A 25,535-nucleotide genomic window follows, 5' to 3' on the forward strand; every position below is an offset into this window, starting at 1 on the left:
GCCCTCACAGAGTAGCTTGCTGACACTGAAAATTCAGTCAGAGAATGGAAAAGAAAATGGACACTGCATGGGAGCGTGACTGTAATTGACCTGCTTGGCTTTCTGTTTTATCTGCAGATTTGAGAAGTATAATAAGGATGGAGCTACGCTCTTTGCGACTGTAGGCTACATGACAGTCTATAATTACTATGTATACCCAGACAAAACCCGGCCACGTGTAAGGTAATTGGCAGTATAACACGTGCCTTGTCTTTTATTTCAGAAGAAGGAACTGCTGAAGTTTCCAATACTTGTTATACTAGTGTTGATTTGTTTTTTAAAAAAATCACCAGTATTCATTGGCTATGTACTGATTTATTTCATTGTTCCCTTGGAAACAGTGAGGAAGATTAAGCCAATTTGCAGTATCTTAATAATTTTTTGATTTCTTGACAGTTGATTGAAAAAAAAGTCACAGACCTAAAAATATTTATAATATTGCAGTGATTTGCAATTTTTAAACTAGTCATGTTGTGATATTTTAATTTTAAAATAATTTCTTTACTGTAGTCAGATGCTGATACTAACTCCATTTCAAGGTCAAGGCCATGGTGCTCAACTTCTTGAAACAGTTCATAGATATTATATTGGATTTCCTTCTGTTCTTGATATTACAGGTATGTAAAATTTGATTTGTGTACTGAAAGAGCCTTTCTAAAAATTTACTGATTTGCTTTTTTTTTGGTCAGAGATAACTATTCTATTTTAAACAGCATTGTCCTTGAGTCTTTTTTCAACTGTCTAAAGATAGCTTAAGGTTCCATTTTAAATCATAACCTTGTGTGGATTGGATTGCATCTCAATGTATGCAGTGCTTATTAATTGAACAAATCGAAGATAATGAATATTATGGGAGAATCTTGGTCAGACATGAATATATTGCAAGTATGGTGTGACTTATTTGTCCCTTTTATTTAGCAAACAGTTGCATTGCTTAGAGACCATGTTGTAATTTTCATGTAGGGGCAGGATATTTTAAACCTTACTGAGGAAAAATGTCAAGGTAAGTGGTTCCTGAATAGAACACACATTTCTTAAAGTGTGTGTTTTATATTCTTAAAATGCGTGTCTTTACAACATTAGTTTACAAGGTGAAATGTAGGCCTGTTTGTTTTTTAGTGAGGTGGAGAGAGACAGGAAGGGAGAGAGATGAGAAGCATCAGTTTGTAGTTGAGGCGCTTTAGTAGTTCATTGATTGCTTGACTGGGGAGCCAAAGCAGAACCAGTGATCCCTTGCTCAAGCCAGCGAGCGACATTTGGGTTCAGGCTGGCGACCCCGCATTCAAGCTGGTGAGACTGCTCAGGCTGGCGACCTCATAGTCCCAGGCCAACACTCTATCCACTGAATCACTGCCTGGTCAGGCTAGGCCTATTTGTTTTGAAAACATCTTTTAGTATGAATTAGCCATAGAAGTGTTATTATGAATAGGATGCTTAAAAGAAAGAGACTCTACTCTTTAAAAGGAGAATTAATCATTACATGGAATTACATATGATAGATAGTATGTAAATATGTGAATTACCAAAGAACCAAAGTGGCCAAGGAACATTTATATTGTCATTATTTTTTCTTGAGTTACACTTTCAAATTTGTTACTTGCTTGACCAGGTGGTGGCACAGAGGATAGAGCGTTGGACTGGGACACAAAGGACTCAGGTTGGAAACCCCAAGGTCGCGGACTTGAATGTGGGCTCACCAGCTTGAGCATGGGGTCGTTGGCTTAAACATGGGGTCATAGACATGACCCCATGGTCGCTGATTTGAGCCCAAGGTCACTGGCTTCAGCAAGGGGTCATTGGCTTGACTGTAGCTCCCTGGTCAAGTCACATATGAGGAAGCAATCAATGAACAACTAAGGTGATAACAAAGAATTGATGCTTCTCATCTCTCTCCCTTCCCGTCTGTCTCTCTTGCTAAAAGAGAAAAAAAAAAAAGAAAATTGTTACTCATAAAGTTGCCAATTAAACTGAAAGTCACTTCCCCCCTAAAGAATACTATACCAGATATTGACATCCAAATTAGTGTTATTAAATTTATAAGTTTGATACATCTTTTTTTTAAAAATTCACTTAACTAATGCATAAAAACTGTTAAGTTATTAAAAATGCTTATTTTGGAATTTTATCAGTTTATTTAAAGACATTAAAAAAATACACTAGATGTGGATCTAAATAATATACCTAGGCTAGCAGGCAAATTATTAGTGTTTTCATTTTTCATGTATTCAATAATATAGTGGTTTTGCTTGACCAGGCTAAATAAAATTAAAGTTACCCAAAACAGATTTTGAATTGATCCTGTTAATAAATTGGAGGGAAATAAATGTTTATATAGTTGAGTTATATTTTCATCTGACTTTTCTGCTCCTGTGAAATGGTTTGGAAGCTTGCGAGATAAGCAGTCAGTACTAAAGTTAGTTTATATCAAAAGTTTTGTAACACCATCACTGCTTAGTGACTTATAAAATTATAGAAGTATAATATAAACAATATTCTCTTTTAGCTCAGCTGAAAATTGTTTAGCTTTTGTTTACTTATAGAGCTTGGACTTGGTCCTACATGAAAGGAGTCTTTTTGTTTTTGGTTTGTTTTTTTTTAATCTGAAGACTTAGAATTCACATAAGTAGTCTTTGTGTTCTCTAGTGGGTAATGTGTCAGCAAGGGTTGTTTCTGTGAAGCCTCTTAATTACTTTCTTCTGTCTGCTCCAACTAATAAAGTCCTTGATACTTAGCACCAATTAACAGATAAAGAATTTATTTCTTAACTCTCAGTGAAGAGTCATCAATAATGGTCGCCTTTATTCGTTGCAAACTAAAGTCTCTAAAGAGAAAAGGCTAAACATGCTAAAGGACTTCTGAATTTGAAAACTGGGGTATCAACCTTTATTTTCAGTGTTAATATTTCTCAGTATTGTAAAACACTAAAAATGCCTTATCAACTGTTCTCATCAAGATATTTCTCCTAGATTCCATATCCAGTCCTCTTAATAAAAAGTGGAATTTTCTACTCTTTGATCATTTTAATTGCCTCTTTCTCCATTATTTTGTATATTTTTCTTAAATTTGTGGTTCTTTAGTAGGCTTTGGAGCTCCCTTTGCAATTCAGGATATTCTTGATATTGAGATAACCTTATCTGACATAGAGCTAGATATAGTGATAATTAAAACTTATCATCAATGGCCTATGTTACAGGATACACACAGGTGTTTGTGGTGTAACTGCTATTCGTTTTCTTCTCTTTTTTTAGCACTTAAATTTTAAAGTAAAATATTAGAAGACGGTTCTTTATATCGTGTACTGTCTTCCTTTTGAGGATGTCAGTATCTTAAGATATATATAGCTTTTGAATATATCTCAATTGTGTAACTTTATAAATAGAATCAACAATTTGTTTATTCAAGACTTATGAAGAGAGCTGCATTTACAATAGAATGTTTTCATATCCCTTGGGTATATACCTGGAAGTAGAAATTATGGAAAGTGTGGTAATTTTGTTTCATCTTTTGAGGAAACACTACACTATATTCCAAAGTGGCTGTACCATTTTACATTTCTTGTCTTTTAATTTATTGATTTTAGAGAGAGGAAGGGATATGAAACAAATTTATTGTTCCACATATGTATGCATTCATTGGTTGATTCTTTTTTTTTTTTAAATTCAATGAGAGGAGGGGAGGCAGAGACAGACTCACGCATGCACCCTGCCCGGGATCCACCTGGCAAACCTGCACCAGGCAGTGCTCTGCTCATCTGGGGCTGCTGCTCTGTTGTTTGGCAACTGAGGTATCTTAGTGCCTGAGCCTGAAGCTCTGGAGCCATCCTCAGTGCCAGGGGTCAACATTGCTCAAAGCATTCAAGCCATGGCTCGCCATGGCTATGAGAGGGGAAGAGAGAGAGATACAAAGTGGGGGTGGGGTGGAGCAGATGGTTGCTTCTCCTGTGTGCCCTGACTGGGAATCGAACCTGGGACTTCCACACACCAGGGCAACGCTCTAATGCTGAGCCAACCAGGCAGGGCCTGTATGGGTTGATTTTTAAGTCTCAATTTCTTGATTCTTACGCTAGTACCACACCATCCTGATTACTGTAGCTTTGTAGTAAGTCTTGAAATTAAGAAATGTGGGTCCTGCTTGACCGGTGGTGGCACAGTGAATAGAGCATTGACCTAGGACACTGAAGTCCCAGGTTTGAAATCTGGAGATGCTGGCTTGAGTGCAGGCTCGCCAGCTTGAGCACGGGATCACTGACATGATCCCAAGGTCGCTGGCTTAAGCAAGGGGTCATTGGCTCAGCTGCAGCCCCCCATCAAGGCATGAATGAATGAGAAGCAGTCAGTGAACAACTAAAGTGATGCAACTACCAATTGATGCTTCTCATCTCTCTCCCTGTGTGTGTGTCTGTGTGTCTCTCTCAAAAGAAAAGAAAAATGTGAGTTCTCTAGCTTTTGTTCTTTTGTTTATATTGGCTCTTCTTGGTTCCTTGCATATCCATATGAATTTTAGGATGAGTTTATTAATTTCTGAAACAAACAAAAAGCCAGCTGGGATTTTGACAGGGATTGCATGGAATAATTAGTAGACTATTATTGATATTGTAACAATGTTAAGTCTTATGATCCATGAACTAGTTCAGATTTTAACAGTATTTCAAGCCCTCTGCTGATTAGAAAATGAAGGCTTAGAGAAGTGAGGTGAATGCTGAAGGTACTACATCTGTGAATGACAGAAATGGGACTCAGACTCATGTTCTCTAATTGTGCAGTATTCTTTCTACCCATCATGTTTTGATGTTTCCCTTGTCCACTTCTTAGTCTAATAATAGATAACATGGACAAACATGATGATTTATGCTATTCAAATGCAAATAGAGAAAGGATCAAAATCATATTTTTACTTTGCTCTCTAAAAGAAATTTGCTTCTATAAAAGACTATTTTTAAGTATAGCAGGCTATAAAGGTTATTGGATTAATGTAAGGATGTTATATAAATTGAGCTTTGGAATCCTTAGATACCAGAAAATACTTAGTTTGGAAGTGAATGTCCAAATTTGAATTTCTTGTTTATACAGCTACTTGAATTGGAAATAAAGCTGGCCTTGGCTAGTTAGTTCAGTTGCTTGGAGCATTGTCCCGAAACACCAATATTGCAGGTTCAATCCCCAGTCCGGGCACATATGGGAAGTGACCATTGAATGCACAACTAAGTAGAACAGCCAATGGTTATATCCCTCCCTCCCTCTCTGCCTCCTTCCCTCCCTCCTCCCCTTCCTTCCTGTCTCTCTAAAAAAGCAATAAATTTAAAAAAGAAAGCTAAGATGCATACGGTAACACACCAGTCAAAAAGGTTGCTTTTGAAAGGAGTAGCTCTAATTTCACAAATAACATGTCTTGCAAAAGGAGTGCAGCTATAATTTTATTTAGCAAAGATAATAGTACTGTTATTTGATTTATAAGGAATAATCTTTTCACACTGTAACTTTCATATAGGTATAATTGTTTTAAGAAAATTTGCCTTTCTGGCCTACCAAATGTATTGAGATTGCAAATGATAAAGACATTATGTTGGGTAAAAGAAATGTTATTCTGCTTTATTTCTTTAGCGGAAGATCCATCTAAAATCTATGTGAAATTAAGAGACTTTGTACTTGTGAAGCTTTGTCAAGATTTGCCCTGTTTTTCCCGGGAGAAATTAATGCAAGGATTTAATGAAGATATGGCAATAGAGGCACAGCAAAAGTTTAAAATAAATAAGGTATTTAAGTACATAACTTAAATATTGCAAGTACATTAAGAATACACATGTGGGGAGTAACAGTTATTAGGAGTACAGGCTCTGAAGCCAGATTACCTGGGTTCAGATCTGGCTCCACTACTTGCTCTGTGACTTAACGGCAATTTAGTTCACCTTCTGTGCCTCAATTTCCTCATTAATAGAATGGGATGATAATTTATTTAATGGCTATATTAAGTATGACAAGCAGAACAAAGATAGACAGTAGGATCTTATTTTTGCTTTTTAAGAAAATGTTTATATCTAAACTGGTAAAACAGTTAATACCCCTGGAAACAGTATTGGCAGGGAAAAGGGTTAGAGTAAAACATTTGACTTTTACTTTATATTTATTTGAATTTTAAAGTACTAAATATCTTAAGATAGGTACAGCAAAAAATAGCATGGGAGTTGAGAGGAGGTAATTTATTATATTTATATAAGCAAGGGAATCAGTATTTTGGGTTTGCATTTGATCTAAGCCTTGAAGAATGGGTAGAATTTAGATTATCGAAGTATGTGGAATGAAGGTTATTCCAATAATGACATAGTATCAGATAGTATTTGATACTATTAACCTCCTATCCCTTGCTATTAAGACACTATAGTTCCTGGTTTTCCAGTTGTTTGGGAAAATTTTAATAAGCATCAAATGCACTTTACACTGATAACATTTTTTTTTCAAAAAAGGTTAGTGATTTTCTTTTTTCTAGGAAACTTAGAGATCCAACTACGAGCATAAATGTGTCCAGTCTAGGCCACTATGTTTTAGTTAATGCTAACATCTAAATAGGTGTTCACATTTCATGTGTGCAGTATGGCAGACTGAACTTTTGCATCATTGAATTTTAGCAAAAATTTCATCAGATACTTTAAAAGAATGTCAGATTTTTGAAGTGCAAACTCATAAACTACACTGGGATTACTTTTTTGCTTGAAGTGCATCTGACTTGAGAATACAGGTGATTTTTCTTTCCTAATTCTTTGGGAAAATATTTCTGAAGTCTTCTCTCTTCTTTACTATGTCTGGGTTGTTTTTAAGAAAGATTATCAGTTCTGTGCTTAGTTTCTCACTGTTGATAAAAATCTCTCCAAAACATCATAATATAATTTAAGGAAAAAAAGTTGTTTTTCAAAGTCTGCAGGAACAGGAATGCAACAGCACTTCCTATTTACATAAGCACAAATACTAAAGCTAATCATATTGAACATAAATCCAGTATAGTTTTCACAAGTTCTATAAAACTGAACAAAAGATACACGTTTACTTCCATTGCTCCAATAGTCAAACGTTAGATCTGCATGGAGTTGCATGGCAGCAGTTTGTTTTGTATGTTGCCCAAGGATGTGCACATTTCAGATAAATTCAGTTAAAAAAAAAAAAACAAAACAGAAATGAGGGCAAAGTCTCCATGTAACAAAGCACAAGGATATTCTGCTAGAATTTGCTGTCTTTCCATGGCTAATGCAGAAAATAAAAATTTTGGAAGCAGAACAGCTACACCATCTAATAATTCAAGCAGTGAGAATGGTTCCTACAATTCCTTGTGAAGAAAATACCACTGCAAAGCTGGAAAGTAGAATCATAGGAAGAAGATAATATCCAAGGACACATGTCGCACAACCAAATGAAACACCTGTTGTATCATTTAAGTCTAATAAACAATTCCTAGACATGCAGTTGCACTTATTCATATACACAGCCAAACTGGATTTTTCCAGCCAGTAACAGTGTGGCTCCAAAGGCAAGGCAAGAAATTCTGGGTCCTGCCAGATCTGTCTCATTCATGAGGCTGCTATCTGCTACTTTTAATGGATACAACACTTACAGATTTTTTGCCAGTTGTGGTCAATATAGATACCTAATTCTTGTAACGAAGATGACACATCCTCAAAGTTGTTTCCATAAAATAGCTGAGGTTATATTTGGAGTAATGCCTGAAATAGCTGGAAAATCTGCCTGGTGTATGGCTGTTTTGGCTGCGTCACATCTGGAGGGACAAACCGGCTTTGTTGTGCGTAGTCATAGCCAGTACACCATTTGCTATAGGGTCCTCCACTCCATAATCATAGGACTGCTGTGATTGGTCATCAGTGCTGTAACTTGTCCAGTACAAACATGTGTTTAAGTTATCAAAGCTTGATATCGCAGATGATCAGACATGGAGGTGGCAGCAGAAGCTCCAGCAGCGCCAAATAACTTCCAACTCTGTGATCATCTTTTCTGAGATACTTTCACTGGCTTCTGTTCCTCTGTAGGCTCCCTAAATACAATTCTTCCTCAGCGTTCTTTGTTCAGTCCCCATTTGTTTTTTTATTTATGCTGCCTGAGAACTCTCATCTAAATCTTCAATTCATATTTACCTCCTGACCTCCAAAACTATACCAAAAGTTTCTTAATCACTGGCCTTCAACAAACAACTTAATTTGAACTGAAACTTTCCAACTTCTGCATTAAAACATTGTAATAAAATGTCTTAGAAATAACTAATATCTCCAGACTGCATTAAACCTTATTAATGACAATTTATTCAGTAGCTCATCTTTTAAAAGAAAGGGAATATGAACACATTTGTTTTTAATCATGCTTTTTTTCCCTTCAAGAAATTAAAGCTCTTTAATATGGCACACAGAGCCCACCATAATCGACCCTGCCTACCTTGCTAGCCTTCACTTCCCACCACTTTCCTGTATGCTCTGGCTTTACTGAACCTCTTGCCATTTCCAGCTATGCTACACCTTTCCTCCTTGTATGTTCCTTTACATATGTGTACTGTTCCCTTTGCCCTTGATAACTCCTCCTCCGGTTCCTCTGTCTTTGCCTGACCAGATACTACTCGTCAGGCTCAGCTCAGTTGTCCCTTTCAGGAAAGTTCAACTATCATCTTCCCAACCAACCTATACATGCCCTTCCCTCTCCACCCCCCAATAAATATATAAGTGAAACGGCACTAACAACTGTGGGCTACTCTTTTGGCTTCATTGACACCAAAACTTCTTAAATCTAATATTTGTTTGACTGTTTCTCTGTCCTCTGCCCCCGCTTTAACTGTCACTCTACTATAGGTTTCTGGCCTCTCCCATTTTCCATTGACAGAAATGGGGAAGTGAGCAAGGTACACAAATTTGAGTTTTAATTAAAGCATTCTCTCAGCCATGTAGAAATGGAAGTACAAAGAAGGGCAGACAGACCAATTAGGAAGCTGAGCTATTAATAATCAGGCAAAAATGAGGGCATGAACTAGATAGCACAAGTAAGAACACTGTGCTTACAGTTTTACAGGCTTACAGTTTTAACTCTTGTCTATATACGGATATTGTTTAACTCCTTTTTCTTAGACTATAATTTTTTTTCAGATTTATGTTTTTCTGCCTCCTGAACTGTGAAAAGTCAATTGTTCCACATGCTCTTCCCCAGCCAATCTTGCCTAAGAAAAGGCTTCCTAATTGGTCTGTCTGCCCTTCTTTTTGCTTCCATTTCTACATAGCTGAGAGAGTGCTTTACTTGAAACTCAAATTTGTGCACTTTACTCACTTCCCCATTTCTGTCACTTTATAAATGAAACCCAGCTCTTTAATCCAGTATCTAAGGCTCTGTGATCTTGCTCCAGCCTCATTCTATTGATACTTCTGCACTTTGCTTTGCATTTTGTGCTGCTGCACTATCAAGCTCCTCCTGTTTGTGTGTGTGTGTGTGTGTACATGCAAGTGCATGCACACACACACACACACACACAGTGTACTCCTTTCTTTCTGGAATGGCATGCTCCCTTCCCTTTAAGATTCAGCTGAAGATTCCCCCAGGAATCCTCTTCTAACATCTCTCCCCTTCCCAGGTTATGCTACCATAATACCTTTTACATATTTGTCATTTACTATACCTCAGTCATTTGTGTATCCTGAGGGCAGAGACTGTCTTTTACTGCTTTTTCTCTGGTATGGAGCACAGTTTCTGGACCATAGCAGATATTCTGTATATCCTGTGTTCTTTTGGGAAAAATGTCACTATTAATAATTTGAAATGTTTATTTTATATATATATATATATTTTTTTTTTTCTTCATTAGCAACATGCTAGACGGGTTTATGAAATTCTTCGACTACTAGTAACTGACATGAGTGATGCTGAACAATACAGAAGCTATAGATTGGATATTAAAAGAAGACTAATTAGCCCATATAAGGTAGGACTTTCAAGAGTCTTATACATTATATTGTTGCTGTTTAAAATGGAGAAGGAAGTCTAACAAATGCCAGTGTATGGGAAAGTCTAAATCATTTTGCTAAGTTAACTTTTACAAAAGTAAAATTATTTTTCCAGTTGTAAGAATTCAGTCATAATTTTCCAGTATAAGCTATAAAAAACCTCATTCATTTAAAAACTAACTCCAAGGATAGTCTACCCATGGTTATTTTTTCTTTCATTGGTATGCATCTTTTAAAAATCTGAATGTCCAGACTCTTTCCTAACCAATCATCCTTAGTTTTTTCTAAGTCTTTCGTCTTCCCATTTGCCATATGTATTGTTTGCCTTTGTTCCCTTCTTCCTAAATATGGTCTTTGTTGCCATTTATAATCTCTATGCTTTACCATAGCTGAGCTTGCAGCTTAGTATTATTTATCTTTTATTTTTTTAACATCCTTCTTGTACCTTCCCCTCCTTTTCTTCTCATCCCCAGTATTTTTGTCTAGCTCAGATATTTCCCCTCCTAGGTCAGGTTTGGCCTCATCATCATTTGGCCATTATTAAGGTAGATATTGTCCATGCCAACTTGTGTAAATGGGGATTTCTTATCATAGTTTCAGCTGGGCAGTAAGCTGATTAGGGAGAATATTTGTTAATTTATTCTACAAATATTACTGAGCACCTGATGTGTGGTGGTTGCTGTTTTTATATACACTATACCTGTGTGTACACAGAGGTGGATTTAATGGCGGGCGCACCAGGTGTGTACCCTGGGCCCTGACTTCTGAAGGGTCCCACAAAACCCCAACTTCACACTTTTTTCTGACACCAAGTTTGGTTTCATATGTACAATTTTAACATTAATAATACATAATATTTTTTATTTATTTAAAAATATGGTTAACATGTATTTTTATTTTCCCTGTCTTTTTTTTTAAGGGGCCCAACGCTTTCTTCTACACCCGGGGCCTCAACTGACCTTAATCTGCCTCTGCCTGTACACTTAATATAGCATAGTATCTGGAATATAAATGACAAATCTGAATCTTACTATTCAAGGAGAAAGGAAATTAATCAGTAATTGATTTATTAAGTATGCATAGTTCTGATTTTGCTACATTAATTCAAGCTATATTTGATTCTGCTTTATGGAGCTAATTTTTTTTTTTTTTTTTTTTTTTTTTTGTATTTTTCTAAAGTTGGAAACGGGGAGGCAGCCAGACTCCTGCATGCTCCCGACCGGGATCCACCCGGCACGCCCACCAGGGGGCGAAGCTCTGCCCATCCAGGGTGTAGCTCTGTCGCGACCAGAGCCACTCTAGCGCCTGGGGCAGAGGCCAAGGAGCCATCCCCAGTGCCCGGGCCAACTTTGCTCCAATGGAGCATCGGCTGCGGGAGGGGAAGAGAGAGACAGAGAGGAAGGAGAGGGGGAGGGGTGAAAAAGCAGATGGGCGCTTCTCCTGTGTGCCCTGGCCTGGAATCGAACCCGGGACTCCTGCACGCCAGGCCAACGCTCTACCACTGAGCCAACCGGCCAGGGCCTATGGAGCTAATATTTTGAATGTTAATGGTATATTGGGTTACACTATTCCTTGTGTTGAATCCCAGCTGTTCTCCTTTATAGCATCTTAATACTTGATGGTGCAACTGTATTTCCTAATTTATCATTGTAATTCTGTTCAAACATATCACATTTCTGAATATAAAAATAATTTATGGCCCTGGCCGGTTGGCTCAGCGGTAGAGCGTCGACCTAGCGTGCGGAGGACCCGGGTTCGATTCCCGGCCAGGGCACATAGGAGAAGCGCCCATTTGCTTCTCCACCCCCCCTCCGCCCGCGCTTTCCTCTCTGTCTCTCTCTTCCCCTCCCGCAGCCGAGGCTCCATTGGAGCAAAAGTTGGCCCGGGCGCTGGGCATGGCTCTGTGGCCTCTGCCTCAGGCGCTAGAGTGGCTCTGGTCGCAATATGGCGACGCCCAGGATGGGCAGAGCATCGCCCCCCTGGGGGGCAGAGCACCGCCCCTGGTGGGCGTGCCGGGTGGATCCCGGTCGGGCGCATGCGGGAGTCTGTCTGACTGTCTCGCCCTGTTTCCAGCTTCAGAAAAATGAAAAAAAAAAAAAAAAAAAATAATTTATGATAATTATCATTGTATGGCCTGACCAGGCAGTGCGCTGTGGATAGAGCGTTGGCCTGGGATGTTTAGGACCCAGGTTCCAAACCCCGAGGTTGCCAGCTTGAATGTGGTCTCATCTGGCTTGAGTGTGTGATCACAGACATGACCTAAAGGTCGCTGGCTTCAGCAAGGGGTCACTTACTCTACTGGAGCTCCCAAGTCAAGGCACATATGAGAAAGCAATCAGTGAACAACAAAGGAACTGCAACAAAGAACTGATGCTTCTCATCTCTCTCCCTTCCTATCTGTCCCTGTTTATCCCTCTCACTAATAAACATAATCATTGTATATATAATTCATATATATATAGTTCTTCATAGAATCATTTCATTAAGCAATTCAGTGGATTAATTTTCTAATTATGATTTGCATATAACAGGTCATAATAAGTTTATAATGGTCTCTCGTTCCAAAAATTATCTAAAGTAGCATTTTATTTGATGTTTGTCAACTCAGAAAAACATCAGAAAATTGGTAGAAATGGTCTTTTCCAAAGATTTTGATCTTTAATAATATTTTGGCTAGAAATTTTCTTTATGATGAAATTTGGGCATATAGAACAGTAAAATTAGATGTTATGACAACATTTAAGAGTTTTTTGTTTTTTTTTTGAGAGAGAGAGTCAGAGAGAGGGATAGATGGGGACAGATAGGAACGGAGAGAGATGAGAAGCATCAATTACCAGTTTTTTTTGTTGCGACACCTTAGTTGTTCATTGATTGCTTTCTCATATGTGCCTTGACCATGGAACTACAGCAGACCGAGTAACCCCTTGCACGAGCCAGCGACCTTGGATCCAAGCTGGTGAGCTTTGCTCAAACCAGATGAGCCCGCACTCAAGCTGGTGGCCTCGGGGTCTCGAACCTGGGTCCTCCGCATCCCAGTCCGATGCTCTATCCACTGTGCCACCACCTGGTCAGGCAACATTTAAGAGTATTAAAATTGTTTTTAGTACAGTAAAATAAAGTACTGAATTATACACCTCAGATACTTATGTGACATTTTACATGTAGGTAAACTAGCAAATGGGGGGGTGATGAATTCTGAGTCTAAATAGTATTCATAAATTTATGCCAAATAATGGGAATTTCAATAGTTAATAAAAGCAGATATTTTCTACTCTAAAGAATGATAGGCCCTGGCTGGCTTCTCAGTCAGCCCAGCACCAACATCCTGGGTTCTATCCCCGGTTAGGGCACACTTAACAAGTGATCATCTGCTTTTCTCCCTCTCTCTCTTCTCCTGCAGCCAGTGGCTCTATTGGTTCGGGTGTCGGCCCCGGGCACTGAGGATAGCTCGGTTGATTCGAGCATCACCCTTTTGATTCGAGCATCACCCTTAAATGGGGGTTGCCGGGTGGATCACAGTCAGGGTGCATACGGGAGTCTCATTATCTCCCCTCCTCTCACTTACATAAAAAAGAAAGAATGATACTGATTTTTCATATTATTAAGTTTCCTCACTTGTCCAGCAACTTCACCTCCCTGAAAGACAACCAAAAACTGGTTATTAAACTCTTCAAATTCTTAACAGGCTAAATGGTTGTCACCATCCTTGCACTAAAGCTCATAACGCAAATCACAAATTCTTCAGATACTTGTTCAGACCCTACTTACAGCAGTGTACTCTTTAGTAAATTTAATTATCCAGTGTTCTATCCCATTGAGAATACCAAGAAACTTTGAAGGTCCTCTCCTCCCTGCTTTGGTTTAAAGGTAACAATGCTTTGCTTAGGACAGGAAACCTAAACCTAACACAAACTTTGGGAAAGCCTAGAAATGAGTTAATGTCCTATAGGCATGGGGGAAAGATAGGATTTCTTTGTTGAATGTTTGCAGATGATTTTCTTCAACTTGTCATTCCAAGCTGATATCCGTGCACATGGTTGTGTTAACACAGCATTCTCAAATGCGAAATTATATTTAAGGATAAAGGAAAATTGCTAAATATTGAGTGTGGTTTAGAATTGTTTAGGCCTCCAAAATGTATGCCTGTCTGATGGAGAAAGTTTGGAGAGAAAAATTTACATTTTTACTTTTATTAATTTATTGATAGCAAAGTCAACTAATTCTGTGCTGCCCTCATTTGAGGGATCAAGTATATGTGTTAGCTTAAACACACTGTCCCAATAAGAAATTACTTGGTTAGATATTAGAAGTACTTGTACCTTACTTTAAAAGTTCTTTAAACACCAATAATTCATTTGTATCAGTGCCAAAAGATAAAAGTAACCTTGTATTAACTAGAATCATTTTTTAAAAGCATAAAAAAAAACTCCATCTTTAGAAGAGAAATGATTTTCAGTTCAAGAAAAAATAAATTTGGCCTGACCAGGTGGTGGCACAGTGGATAGAGTGTCAGACTGGGAGGCGGAGGACCCACGTTCGAGACCCCGAGGTCACCAGCTTGAGCCCAAGGTCACTGGCTCAAGCAAGGGGTCACTCAGTCTGCTGTAGCACCCTGGACAAGGCACATATGAGAAAGCAGTCAATGAACAACTAAGGTGCCACAATGAAGAATTGATGCTTCTCATCTCTCTCCCTTCCTGTCTGTCCCTCTCTCTGACTCTATCTCTGTCACAATAAAAAAAAAAAGATAAATTTGAACAATTTGGCCCCCAAAAAAGGAAAAGTGGTGCAGCTGCTTGGTTTTAGCATTAAACCTTTTATATTGTTTCACAGGCATATTTTAATTATTAATTGGTTTACAAACATAAAATTTAGAATCAGTGTTATAATATTATTGGGTTTTGGAATCAGGAAACCCAATTTAGAGATTGAGTTACCTTTTACAAGTTGTGTGATTATCAGTAACTTAACATCTATGTTTTAGCCTTCTGTTCTATAAAATGGAAACATAGAGCTCCATAGTGAGGTACTAAACGGAAAGAAATAAAATACAAGTGTGCATGTTTTTAAAGTTTATTTTGAGTAGTCTTTGGAATTTAAACGCTTCTGTTATTATTTTAAAATTCTTACAAAAGAAGGCCCTGGCTGGTTGGCTCAGTGGTAGAGCATCAGCCTGGCGTGCAGGAGTCCCGGGTTCTATTCCCGGCCAGGGCACACAGGAGAAGCGCCCATCTGCTTCTCCACCCCTCCCCCTCTCCTTCCTCTCTGTCTCTTCCCCTCCCGCAGCCAAGGCTCCACTGGAGCAGGGTTGGCCCGGGCGCTGAGGATGGCTCTGTGGCCTCTGCCTCAAGGCGCTAGAATGGCTCGGGTTGCAACAGAGCAACGCCCCAGATGGGCAGGGTGGGCATGCCAGGTGGATCCCGTTCGGGTGCATGCGGGAGTCTGACTGCCTCCCTGTTTCCAACTTCGGAAAAATGCAGGGAAAAAAAGAGAGGAAAAAAAGGAAGAGAAAACAGAAGAGGAAAAAAAATTCTTACAAAAGAACCATATCTCTGTATTTCATAAAGGAGACTAGTTGAGCAGATGGAAAGTAAGGACCCTTAGAGGTGGTGGCATTTTTGATACTATATTTATAAGCCCTCTTGGAACCTGTGAAAACTTGACAAGTATTATTTTCTGGAAATGAATTAATATACACACCAAATAGTAACATAATGGACATTAATACCATATTTAACTAATTTGCTTAATTAAAAAATATGAACAGCTCTAAAGCCATGAAGGAATAAGTTTTTGTTAATTTTTGGAAAGAGGAAAGTATACTGAAGCCTATAGAATTTGATTCCAGTCTTAAGGAATTCTTCCTTTCAGTATTTCGTTTGTACTCCCAATATATGTCATTTGGCTAGATAGAGGTATTCCTCGAATTAGTTTTTTAAGTTCTTTTTACACATTCTTTAAAAGATTAATTTTTAATATACAAAGTAGAATACATAGTTTAAGGGATAGTAATGATTAACAAAAATACCTCAAAGTAGTTATTTTTAAAATTGAACCATACCTTACATGTTCATGAGGAACTTACATAGTTTTATATTTTCCCATGAAGTTATTACAATTCCTTTTTTAAGATTTTATTTATTGACTTTACAGAGAGAGGAGAGGGAATGAGAAGTATTAACTTAGAGTTGCTTTACTTTAGTTGTTCATTGCTTGCATGTCCTATGTGCTTTGACCAGGCGAGCCCAGGATTTAGAACCTGCAACCTCAGAATTCCAGGTCGGAGCTCTGTCCACTGTGCCACTACAGGCCATGCACAATTATTTTTTATTCCTAGGGACTCAGAGCTCTTGAATTTAATTCATAGATTTACTGCCATACCAATTAAAATTTCAACAGATTAATTCTGACATCCATCTGAAAAAAATTGACAGTAAAGAAATTGAAGATAGTAAGGAAGGAGGAGATAAATTGGAAAGTTAAGCTCTCTTAGTTAAAAACAGCATAATAATTTAAAACATTATGCTATAGGCACATGATTAATTCTATATATTATTTGGAACAGAACCAACAGTCTAGAAATATTTAAGAATTTAATGTGATGGTTCTATTATATATAAGAATTTAATATGATTGGAAGCATCTTCAACAGAGTTAGATTACTTAAAATAAATGTTACATCTGGTTAGCAATTTAGGAAAATAGTTTATATTCCTATCACATACTATCACATACCACAATAAAATTTTGATGCAGTACACTTTAGTTCCTGGACTGTTTCCTAAAGTTCGGTGCTCTTTTATGTGATGCAGTCATGCCTCTTGGCAGAAAAATAATCAGTTTTAGTAGAAACAAAGCATTTTTCAGGCATGTTACTGAAGAGTAAGGAGTACACTGTCTTTCCTGGTCTTAAAACATTAAGTTTGAATTCTCATCAGTTCTCTAGAACTAATATTGAAAGTGGTTAGTGAATCAGAAACCTTAACATAACTTGGGAGCTTGTTAGAAATGTAGAATCTCACCCCACTCCCCACCTACTGGATCAGAACCTGCATTTTAACAAGCTCGCAGCAATCTGTGTGCACATTCAAGTTTGAGAGGGGCTGCTTTAGAAGGGCAGCTTATATTGACAAAGTTAATTTTTCCTTTCTGATTATAATACTAGCATCCTCATTTTAATTAGCTCTGCTAATTTAGACCCAGGATCAACCTAATTTTTTTTGTAGTGTTAGAATCAGGGGTCTCAAACTCGTGGCCCGCGGGCCGCATGCGGCCCGCTGAACAATTTTGTGCGGCCCGCAGACTAATCCACGGGCTTACTTAATTTTATCCAAAATATTTTGAACTTTGTGGATTAGTCTGCGGGCCGCACAAAATTGTTCGGCGGGCCGCGAGTTTGAGACCCGTGTGATAGTTTATTTCAGTATAGGCTTATCTTCAGACTTTGTTGTTACCTTGTTTTAAAAGTGTCCATGTGATTATAAATTTAATATTGAGCCTTTTAAGTAGTTATCATGAAACATGTGCCTAGTATTCCTAAATTATTAGGGTTCCCTTTAAGGGATATTTGTTTTTAGGATAGATTTAAAATTTGAGACGGGTAAGTTATTGTCATTTGAAAGGCAACTAGATAAAGGAATTAAAAATACAGGTTTCCAACCAGCATTAAGGTTTGAATCCTGGCTACTCAATTTACCACCTCTATGACAAGTTATTAAGCCCCTGGATCCCTTTTTATCTTCATCTATCAGTTGAAAATTACGTATTTCCTAGAGGTAATATATGAAAATTTCTGATCTCTATGTAAGGTGATATCTTTATTGTATACTCCAGTAAAAGAGGATTGACTGACCCGAAATGCAAAAAGTTTCCTCTTGCAGTGTTTGATATATTGCAATGTTGCTACTCATCCAGGAATCTTTGAGTCATTCTTTATTTTACTTTCCCACGTCACCCAATGTTTTACCTAAATCTGCTCCGTCCTCTCCATTTCTGCTGCTACTGACTTAGTCTAGGCCAGTGGTCCCCAACCCCTGGGCCGTAGACCGGTACCGGTCCGCAGAGAAAGAGTAAATAACTTATATTATTTCCGTTTTATTTATATTTAAGTCTGAACGATGTTTTATTTTTTTAAAATGACCAGATTCCCTCCTGTTACATCCTTCTAAGACTCACTCTTGACACTTGTCTCATAAGTTCGACAATTATATTTAAAGATACCAGTTTTGTTTTGTTTTTAAGATTTTATTTATCCATTTTTATTGGAGGGGGGAGGAGATAGAACAGGAGGAGGAGCAGGAAGCATCAACTCCCATATGTGCCTTGACCAGGCAAGCCCAGGGTTTTGAACCGGCAACCTCAGCATTCCAGGTCAATGCTTTATCCACTGCGCCACCACAGGTCAGGCCAAAACACCACAGTTTTTACACCGGTCGCATAATTTTATTTTGTGCATTTAGCCATCCCACCCTAAAGGCCAGTCCGTGAAAATATTTTCTGACAGTAAACCGGTCTGTGGCCCAAAAAAGGTTGGGGACCACTGGTCTAGGTTTTTATCATCTCTTGCTTGAATTCTTTCAGTAGCTGCTAACATAGTCCTCAGCATTATTGTTCTTGACAGTATCCTGCTTAACGATGTTACCAGCTCCCTACTGCAAACTATTAAGCATAGTGGATTCCTTCTCAGTGAAACAAGGAGAGTTTATCAAGATAATGTATATCTGGATAGTACAGACTCAATAAATACTTAAAGTGTCACAGTTTTTGGTTTATCTTTCTGAAACTCTTCCAGCAATTGATGTTGAAATTGGTATGAGGTCCATAGATACATCACTGGGTAAGGGAATTTAGAGATAAGCATAGTGGCAAGAAGAAATCAGCTTGGAATTAAAATTAATATAATTAATGATTGAATAGTGAAATGAAGAATAATAGTGCTTAATTTCAGTTGTCTATTTATTAGAGAAGTATTTGAGTGTCTATACTGGCCAGTTTTTTATGCTTTGGAGAGAGGGCTTTAGTCATATATCTATATTTACCATTGTTTGACACAAAGTCTAGGTTTTCTGGTTAACTCTTTTTAGAGGGACTGTAATGTAATTCATGGTTAACTTTATGTTTAGGCTTCCTTATGAAGAAAACTGTATGGGACAAATTTGAGCATATTCCTACCACTGTGATTTTTAATATTAGAGACTTAAAATCCTAAGAAGATAAAGAAACATACCAGCTTTCTTACTCTAACCAATAATTGTGTTTGTTGCTTAGAAAAAGCAGAGAGATCTTGCGAAAATGAGAAAATGTCTCAGACCAGAAGAACTGACAAACCAGATGAACCAAATAGAAATAAGTATGCAACATGAACAGCTGGAAGAAAGCTTTCAGGAACTTGTGGAAGATTACCGACGTGTCATTGAACGCCTTGCTCAAGAGTAAAGATTATACTGCTCTGTACAGGAAATTGCAAATTTCTGTACATTGTGTTGTGAAAAATATGATTACTTTAATTTTAAAATCTTGTAACATTTACTTACATTAAAAGTTATCTATCTTATCTTTAGTTGAATATTTTCTTTTGGAGAGATTGTATATTTTAAAATACTGTTTAGAGTCTATAAGCATATATTACATTTTAAAAAGGTATAGCTTCTGAAACACTATTGCAGTTGCTTCCCTTAAAAAAGTATAATAAATGTTTACTTAGTTGTGGTATATTAATGTGTGATGATATGATTCTTAAAAACTTATTGTTAAACTTTTTCAGTCTTGTTAAAAACTTTAGGTTTTGGCCCTGGCTGGTTGGCTCAGTGGTAGAGTGTTGGCCAGCCTTGTGGATGTCCTGGGTTCAATTCCTGGTCAAGGCACTCACAAGAAGCAACCATCTGCTTTTCCACCCCTCCCCCTTTTCTCTCTCTTTCTTTTCTCCTCACAAAGCCGTAGCTCAAATAGTTCCAGCTAGTTGGCCCCAGACCCTGAAGATGGCTTCCAAGAGCCTCTGCCTCAGACACTAAAAACAGCTTGGTTGCCAAGCAACTTCCCAAAATGGGCAGAGTATTGCCCTGTAGGGGGCTTGCCTGGTGTATGCCATGGTGTGTGTGGGGGGGGGCATGCAGGAGTCTGTGTGTGTCTCCCCTACTCTCACTTAAAAAAAAATTGAGATTTAAAATTATTTTAAATTATTCTTTCTATACTTTGCTTCTAAGATTTTATATCTTAAAACATTTCTTTAAGATCTTTCTAATAATCTTGTGTTTTTCTATGTGATTTTTCTAAATAGAAATGTTCCTAGTATAGGTTTGTTTTGTTTTAAACAAACTCCAGCTAACTGCTTGTTGGTAGGGTGGGTAAGAGAGAAGGGAAACTAAATTCAGCCTAAAACCTAAATATTTGGCATCAAATATTAATGATAATTTAGAAGTTTTAGCATAAACACATTTTATAAATAATAGTAATGTGAGATAAATATCAGTTTCTAAAACTTAATTTACACACCATTATTGAAATATATCTTGTGTAAAATGAGGTGTATATCTGTTGTGATTTGCTACAAGGTTACCAATAAGAAAAAAATCAAAGTAATTGTTTAACGTAGTGTTACTTTTATTTTTATTGAAGTAGGGCATATATATTGCTTCATAGGGAATGATAAAAGTAAAAGCTTGGTGTTTCTAATGTGTGTCAGTAAATAAGGTTATTATATAACTTCGAAAATGGGATATAACTTGAACTTTACTTTTAAAATCTAATTTGTCCAACATGGACACTATCTTGTCCTTAGATCAGCTTTCCACCGTAAAACTTGTGAAATATAGGAAAGCAAAGTGACTGGTACACTCAGGATACAAAATAGCCATGGCCAGCAGCAGAGCAGGGGCACTAAGCCATAGAAGCTTATATATATATCTCATTGATTTCTGAGAGTGATGTATATACACAGAATTTGTTACAGATGGAATGAACTCTTTCAGGTAAAATCTTTGCTGAAACTATATGAAAGTAATTTGTTTTCCATCTAAATTAGCTAAATTTTTAATTTTAATTGAAAACTCACAATTGATACCTAAAAATGAGCTCTGAGGTAAAAAAAAAAATCAGTACAATGTAAACATTACCTTTCAACATACTTTTATGTAGAAACCAGGAAAAGCCAATGTGAAGCCAATTTCTATACTCCCCCCCCCCCCCCCCCCCCCCCCCCACACACACTCAAGCAATGTTCTGTGTTAATTCATGGCTAAAGATCTGGTTTAGCATTAATCTTTGGGACTTGAAAGGCTTTACCTTCATTTGGAGTTGGATGGGTAACAAAGTCTGACAGTTCGATCTGTACCTTGTGTAGGGTCATCACCAGAGTAGATGTATAGGACTGTGTATGAAACCAAAGATAGCCACTCTCCAGGGCCCAGTGCTCTCTTTCCACCCCTTTGTCATCCACATACACATCTACTGTATTTACTTGTTTTACTTTTTTTCACTACCCTTCCCCCCTCCACCATCCAAATTACATTTTCTCTACATGTACATGTTTCCTTTCTGAGCATCAGTTTTTTCATCTAAAATGAGGTTGTACTAGAATGATCTCTAGGCTCCTTCCAAGTTCTAAGATCTGTGCTTATTTTTTTCACATTATTTTCTCCTGAAGCTTTTATACTCAGATGTGGATATAGATGTGGTATATGTCTAAAATAAAGCATTTTTATAAATGACACAAAATTCATAGTTTATACATGAATTAGTTTGTGTGAGAGGAAAAAAGAAGATTATGTCCCCGATTGTCTCCAAATTGCAAGGGCCCTAGCAGGCTGTACCAGAGCCTTGTCTGTTCTGAAGATTGATCTGTCCACTGCCACCCAAGAAGAAAGTTGGCAGCAAAGCTCCCAACACCATACTAGAATGATCAGAATCATAGACCTTATAGTCAGATGACTTAATTCCTTAAATTTATTCTTAAATTCTTTTCATTCAAATTTAAAAGCCAGTTTAACAATATTAAAGGCCTATTAAAATACCCATAATTCTTCTAAATGAAATTGTTACATTTGTATATTATCTCTGTATATACATTGAACATGGTAGTTTTTGCAAACATTTCTAGTGTTCATGATAGTTCTCAGGTGTACAATACTCCATGTTCATTTGCCCATATTATTATTTACCTAGGGTTTTATACATAGAGACAACATTCAAATGAATTGTCTTTATACATATTTTTTGTATCTGTTAAATCATATCCTTAAGATATAAGTTCCTGGGAAATGTATTGAGTCAAAGGGTAGGAATATCTCTGGCTCACTTATATAAACATGCCATATTTTCCATAAAGGTTTGTAAAAATTACTAAAGATGAATGCGTATACTGGTTTTAATGGAATTTCAAAGGCATGGGATGTTGAGTTTGTTGTTTTAATAGGTGTAAAATCTCAAATTTATATTTCTTTTGCTTAATGGGAAGGCTGAATATTTTTCCATGTTTTAATGAAATTTTTTCCTGGGTATGAATTACACATTTGATATAATTTTTTTTCTTTGGGACCTACACTCTCATTTTATAGATGGACAGTAGATCCAGAGGTTCAACAGCCAGGACTGTAAGCTCGCTCCTGACTTCTCCATTCCTTTTCATCTTCCATCAAATAGGACAACCAAGATTCCAAGACGGCTGCAGAGTAGATGGAAGATACAACCACCTGGCCCTGGCCCCAGACCAGATTTACAGCTAAATTATAGTGCAGCCAACCTGACTGACTAGCTAAGCCTTCAGTTTGGCTGAAGGCTAGCTAAACTAAAATATTATAACCAAGGATTTGCAAAGACTGGTAAGTGCTGACTCACAAAAGGTCTGGCCCTGTGCTCAAGTGTAGCAGCTGCAGCAGCTAGACTCCCTTCCCCCCAGGAGGGGGATTCTCAACCCTCAGCAGCGATCCCTGGCCCCGTTAGTGGAGGCAGGAAGAGGATCCCGCAAAACGTGGGGGTGAAAATCAAAGGAGTCCACCTGGATCCTACCCAGGGACAGCCCTCCCATTGTTACAGCATCAATATGGGAAGTGTGCTCACCACCCCTGACTGCTGACATGGCCACTCTGCTGTGCTCAGTCCTGTAGAAGGGTATGCCCGCTGCAACCAGCAGTGACTTTTGGGACGCTCTTTCTTAGGGGGAGGGTTATGGGGTAAATATGGACAGTGACCAGTCAGTAAGGCTTTGGAAAAAGGACCCGTCTCTCCCACTTTGAGTACACAACCAGCTCCCCTCCCCATACCTGGTGGGACACTTGGCCCACTGGCGCAGCTACGTTCACTGGACACAGAGATTAGGGAGCAGTGCAGACCCAGGACTCCATAGGTTTGAAAAAAGCCAAGTGACCCCACTGCAGGCAGCACACAGCCAGCACCCTTCTCCTCCCGCCCCCAACCTAGTGGGACACTTGGCCCACCAGAGCAGCCAAATCCACTGCACATAGGGACACTAGCAAGTAACATAGCACTGGGACTTTCCATGGGATTGCCCTGTCTTCTCCAAATTACATTTTCTCTACATGTAATACCATGTTTCCTTTCTGAGCATCAGTTTTTTCATCTGTAAAATGAGGTACTGGAATGATTTCTGCTCTCCCTCACCTCAAATGTATAACTGGCACCCTTCCCTTCTACCCTCCACTGGGTGGGACACTTGACCCACTGGTACAAGGAAGTAGCTGTGAACAGGAAGACCAGAAAGCCGTGCAGAGCCAGGTCTTTCTGTGGGTTTGGAAAGACGGCCACTCTACTAGTTACATGAAGAGACTAGGGTTTGCAGCCCTGGGGAAGGACACCGGGGGAGGACAGCCACCAGGATTCCTGTGGTGAGTTATTCCTCAATACCACGTTGTCATCTTGCTAGGGTGGCATACTCTCCTCTGCAGGGCATCAGCCTCAGGGAAAGCAACTGCTCCATACTCTGGACTCCCTCTTGCCCCTGTGGAGATCAGGCCCTGTAGTGTTACGTGACTCGCAAGGAATAAGACACATCAGAGGAAAGTAGTGTAGCAGAAGGCTGAAACTCTTAGGCGGAATCAGCCCCGGGAAACTGCGCCACTGCATATTTATTGAGTTCCAAAAGCCACAGCTCAGCAAATAAAACTAGAAAGCTACAAAAGCCTTTTTTCCCATTCATTTCATCCCCAACCCTGCATGTGTACTGTTTCCTTCATGATCAAAGGCACGAGAAGAGTCAGAGTCTCAGAGCTTATCAATCATAAAGGACATCTAGTTCTTGAAGGCATTCCTCCAAGAATCCTGCATACTTGCATTCAAGTAACCCAGGCCAGTCTCCTGTTATGGTTAACACACTCCAAGATCTCCTGTCTCCAAGTAACCCCCGCTCTGCAGTTAACTGCTGTTTATATTTATGCAGGGTCTTTTCCCTACAGCTTAGGAGTCCGTGGCCTTGGCCAGGGAGTAGAGGTCTGGACAGATTTGAGATGACAGTGACTCAGTTGTCCAGCTTTAAATCAGGGGCCATCCCTCCACCCCCTTTCCTGTGAATCTGGCACTTCTCTTTCACAGAAGATATAAATAGAACCACCCTCCTGGTCACCAGCAGACCCAAGCACCGGGCTCCAGAGGCCCCACCCATCCAGCTCCTAGTGGCTCTGCCCTGCAGAGGTCAGGGCAAAATCTGGGACAGACTGAGACCTATACCTCTGGGGTAGGGGCCACACCCATTTCCTTCCCTAAAGCCTGACCAGCACCTCCCCTTCAGGAGATATCCACTAGCGCCTTCCTCCTGACTCCACCAGAGGCTCAGGGAACTAAGCTCAACAGGCAGCCAGCAGGTAGAGGCAGCTAGAGGCAGATTTCAGGGTGCCTGGAGACTTCTGCTGACCTATCCCCAGGCCTGGTGCTGGTATAAGCTGGCTTTAGAGTGTGGCTTAGTCCTTCCTGTGTACACCTAAGCCCAGCAGAGGCAGCCACAAACTGGACCACTTATAGCTCCAAACAGGTTGCTGAGGGCCAGTCATAGGCAGTGTCTTACATTGGCTTGCACCAGGTTCCCTTGCAAGAGACCCAGAACCAACATACTCAGTGGCCAGCTTCAGACAACATCAGAGCAGGATCCAATTAGCTTTACAAGCAGCACATCCAAAGGGAGATCTCATCAGGCACCAAACCCAGCTGAAATGAATTCCACTTCCTGTGATCAGCACCTGCACTGAAGTTTGCATACTTTGGTTGAGGTACAGACTCACAGTCAACCAGTCCAAGTATCAATTCTGGACACACACAATAGGCCAATAGCAATCAAGACTCAATTACAACAGGAGGACCCACATAACCCACACAAGAGTCATGCTTGGAAGACACAGCTCAAGTGATCAAGAAGAGTGCACCAGTGGACCCAACAAACTACCTACTACATAAAGGCACCCTACAAAGACTGGGAATCATAGCAGATCTAATACATAGAAACAAATGCAAAGAGGTAACCAAAGCAGGGAGAAAAGGAGACGCCCCAAATGACAGTACAGGAGAAATTTACAGAAAA

General features: G+C 38.9%; 2 protein-coding genes and 1 pseudogene across 4 annotated transcripts in view; 1 reads left to right on the forward strand and 2 right to left on the reverse strand.

Moving 5' to 3' along the window:
• The window catches only part of HAT1 (histone acetyltransferase 1), a 72,610-nt gene extending 52,884 nt beyond the window's left edge, over positions 1–19,726 (forward strand). For all 3 annotated transcript variants that reach the window (XM_066346597.1, XM_066346595.1, XM_066346598.1), the window contains 5 exons: positions 118–222; positions 550–656; positions 5,640–5,791; positions 9,877–9,993; positions 19,283–19,726. In XM_066346597.1, coding sequence (XP_066202694.1) covers positions 118–222; positions 550–656; positions 5,640–5,791; positions 9,877–9,993; positions 19,283–19,450 — 649 coding nt within the window. In that variant the 3' untranslated portion in view covers positions 19,451–19,726. The remainder of the gene's footprint in view (positions 1–117; positions 223–549; positions 657–5,639; positions 5,792–9,876; positions 9,994–19,282) is intronic.
• The window catches only part of SLC25A12 (solute carrier family 25 member 12), a 209,209-nt gene that overhangs the window by 168,666 nt on the left and 15,008 nt on the right, over positions 1–25,535 (reverse strand). The gene's annotated exons all lie outside the window — the stretch shown is intronic.
• On the reverse strand, positions 7,180–7,965 carry LOC136378678 (protein YIPF5 pseudogene; annotated as a pseudogene).

The sequence above is a fragment of the Saccopteryx leptura genome, chromosome 7 (genome assembly GCF_036850995.1).
Source record: "Saccopteryx leptura isolate mSacLep1 chromosome 7, mSacLep1_pri_phased_curated, whole genome shotgun sequence".
Taxonomy (NCBI): Eukaryota; Metazoa; Chordata; class Mammalia; order Chiroptera; family Emballonuridae; genus Saccopteryx; species Saccopteryx leptura.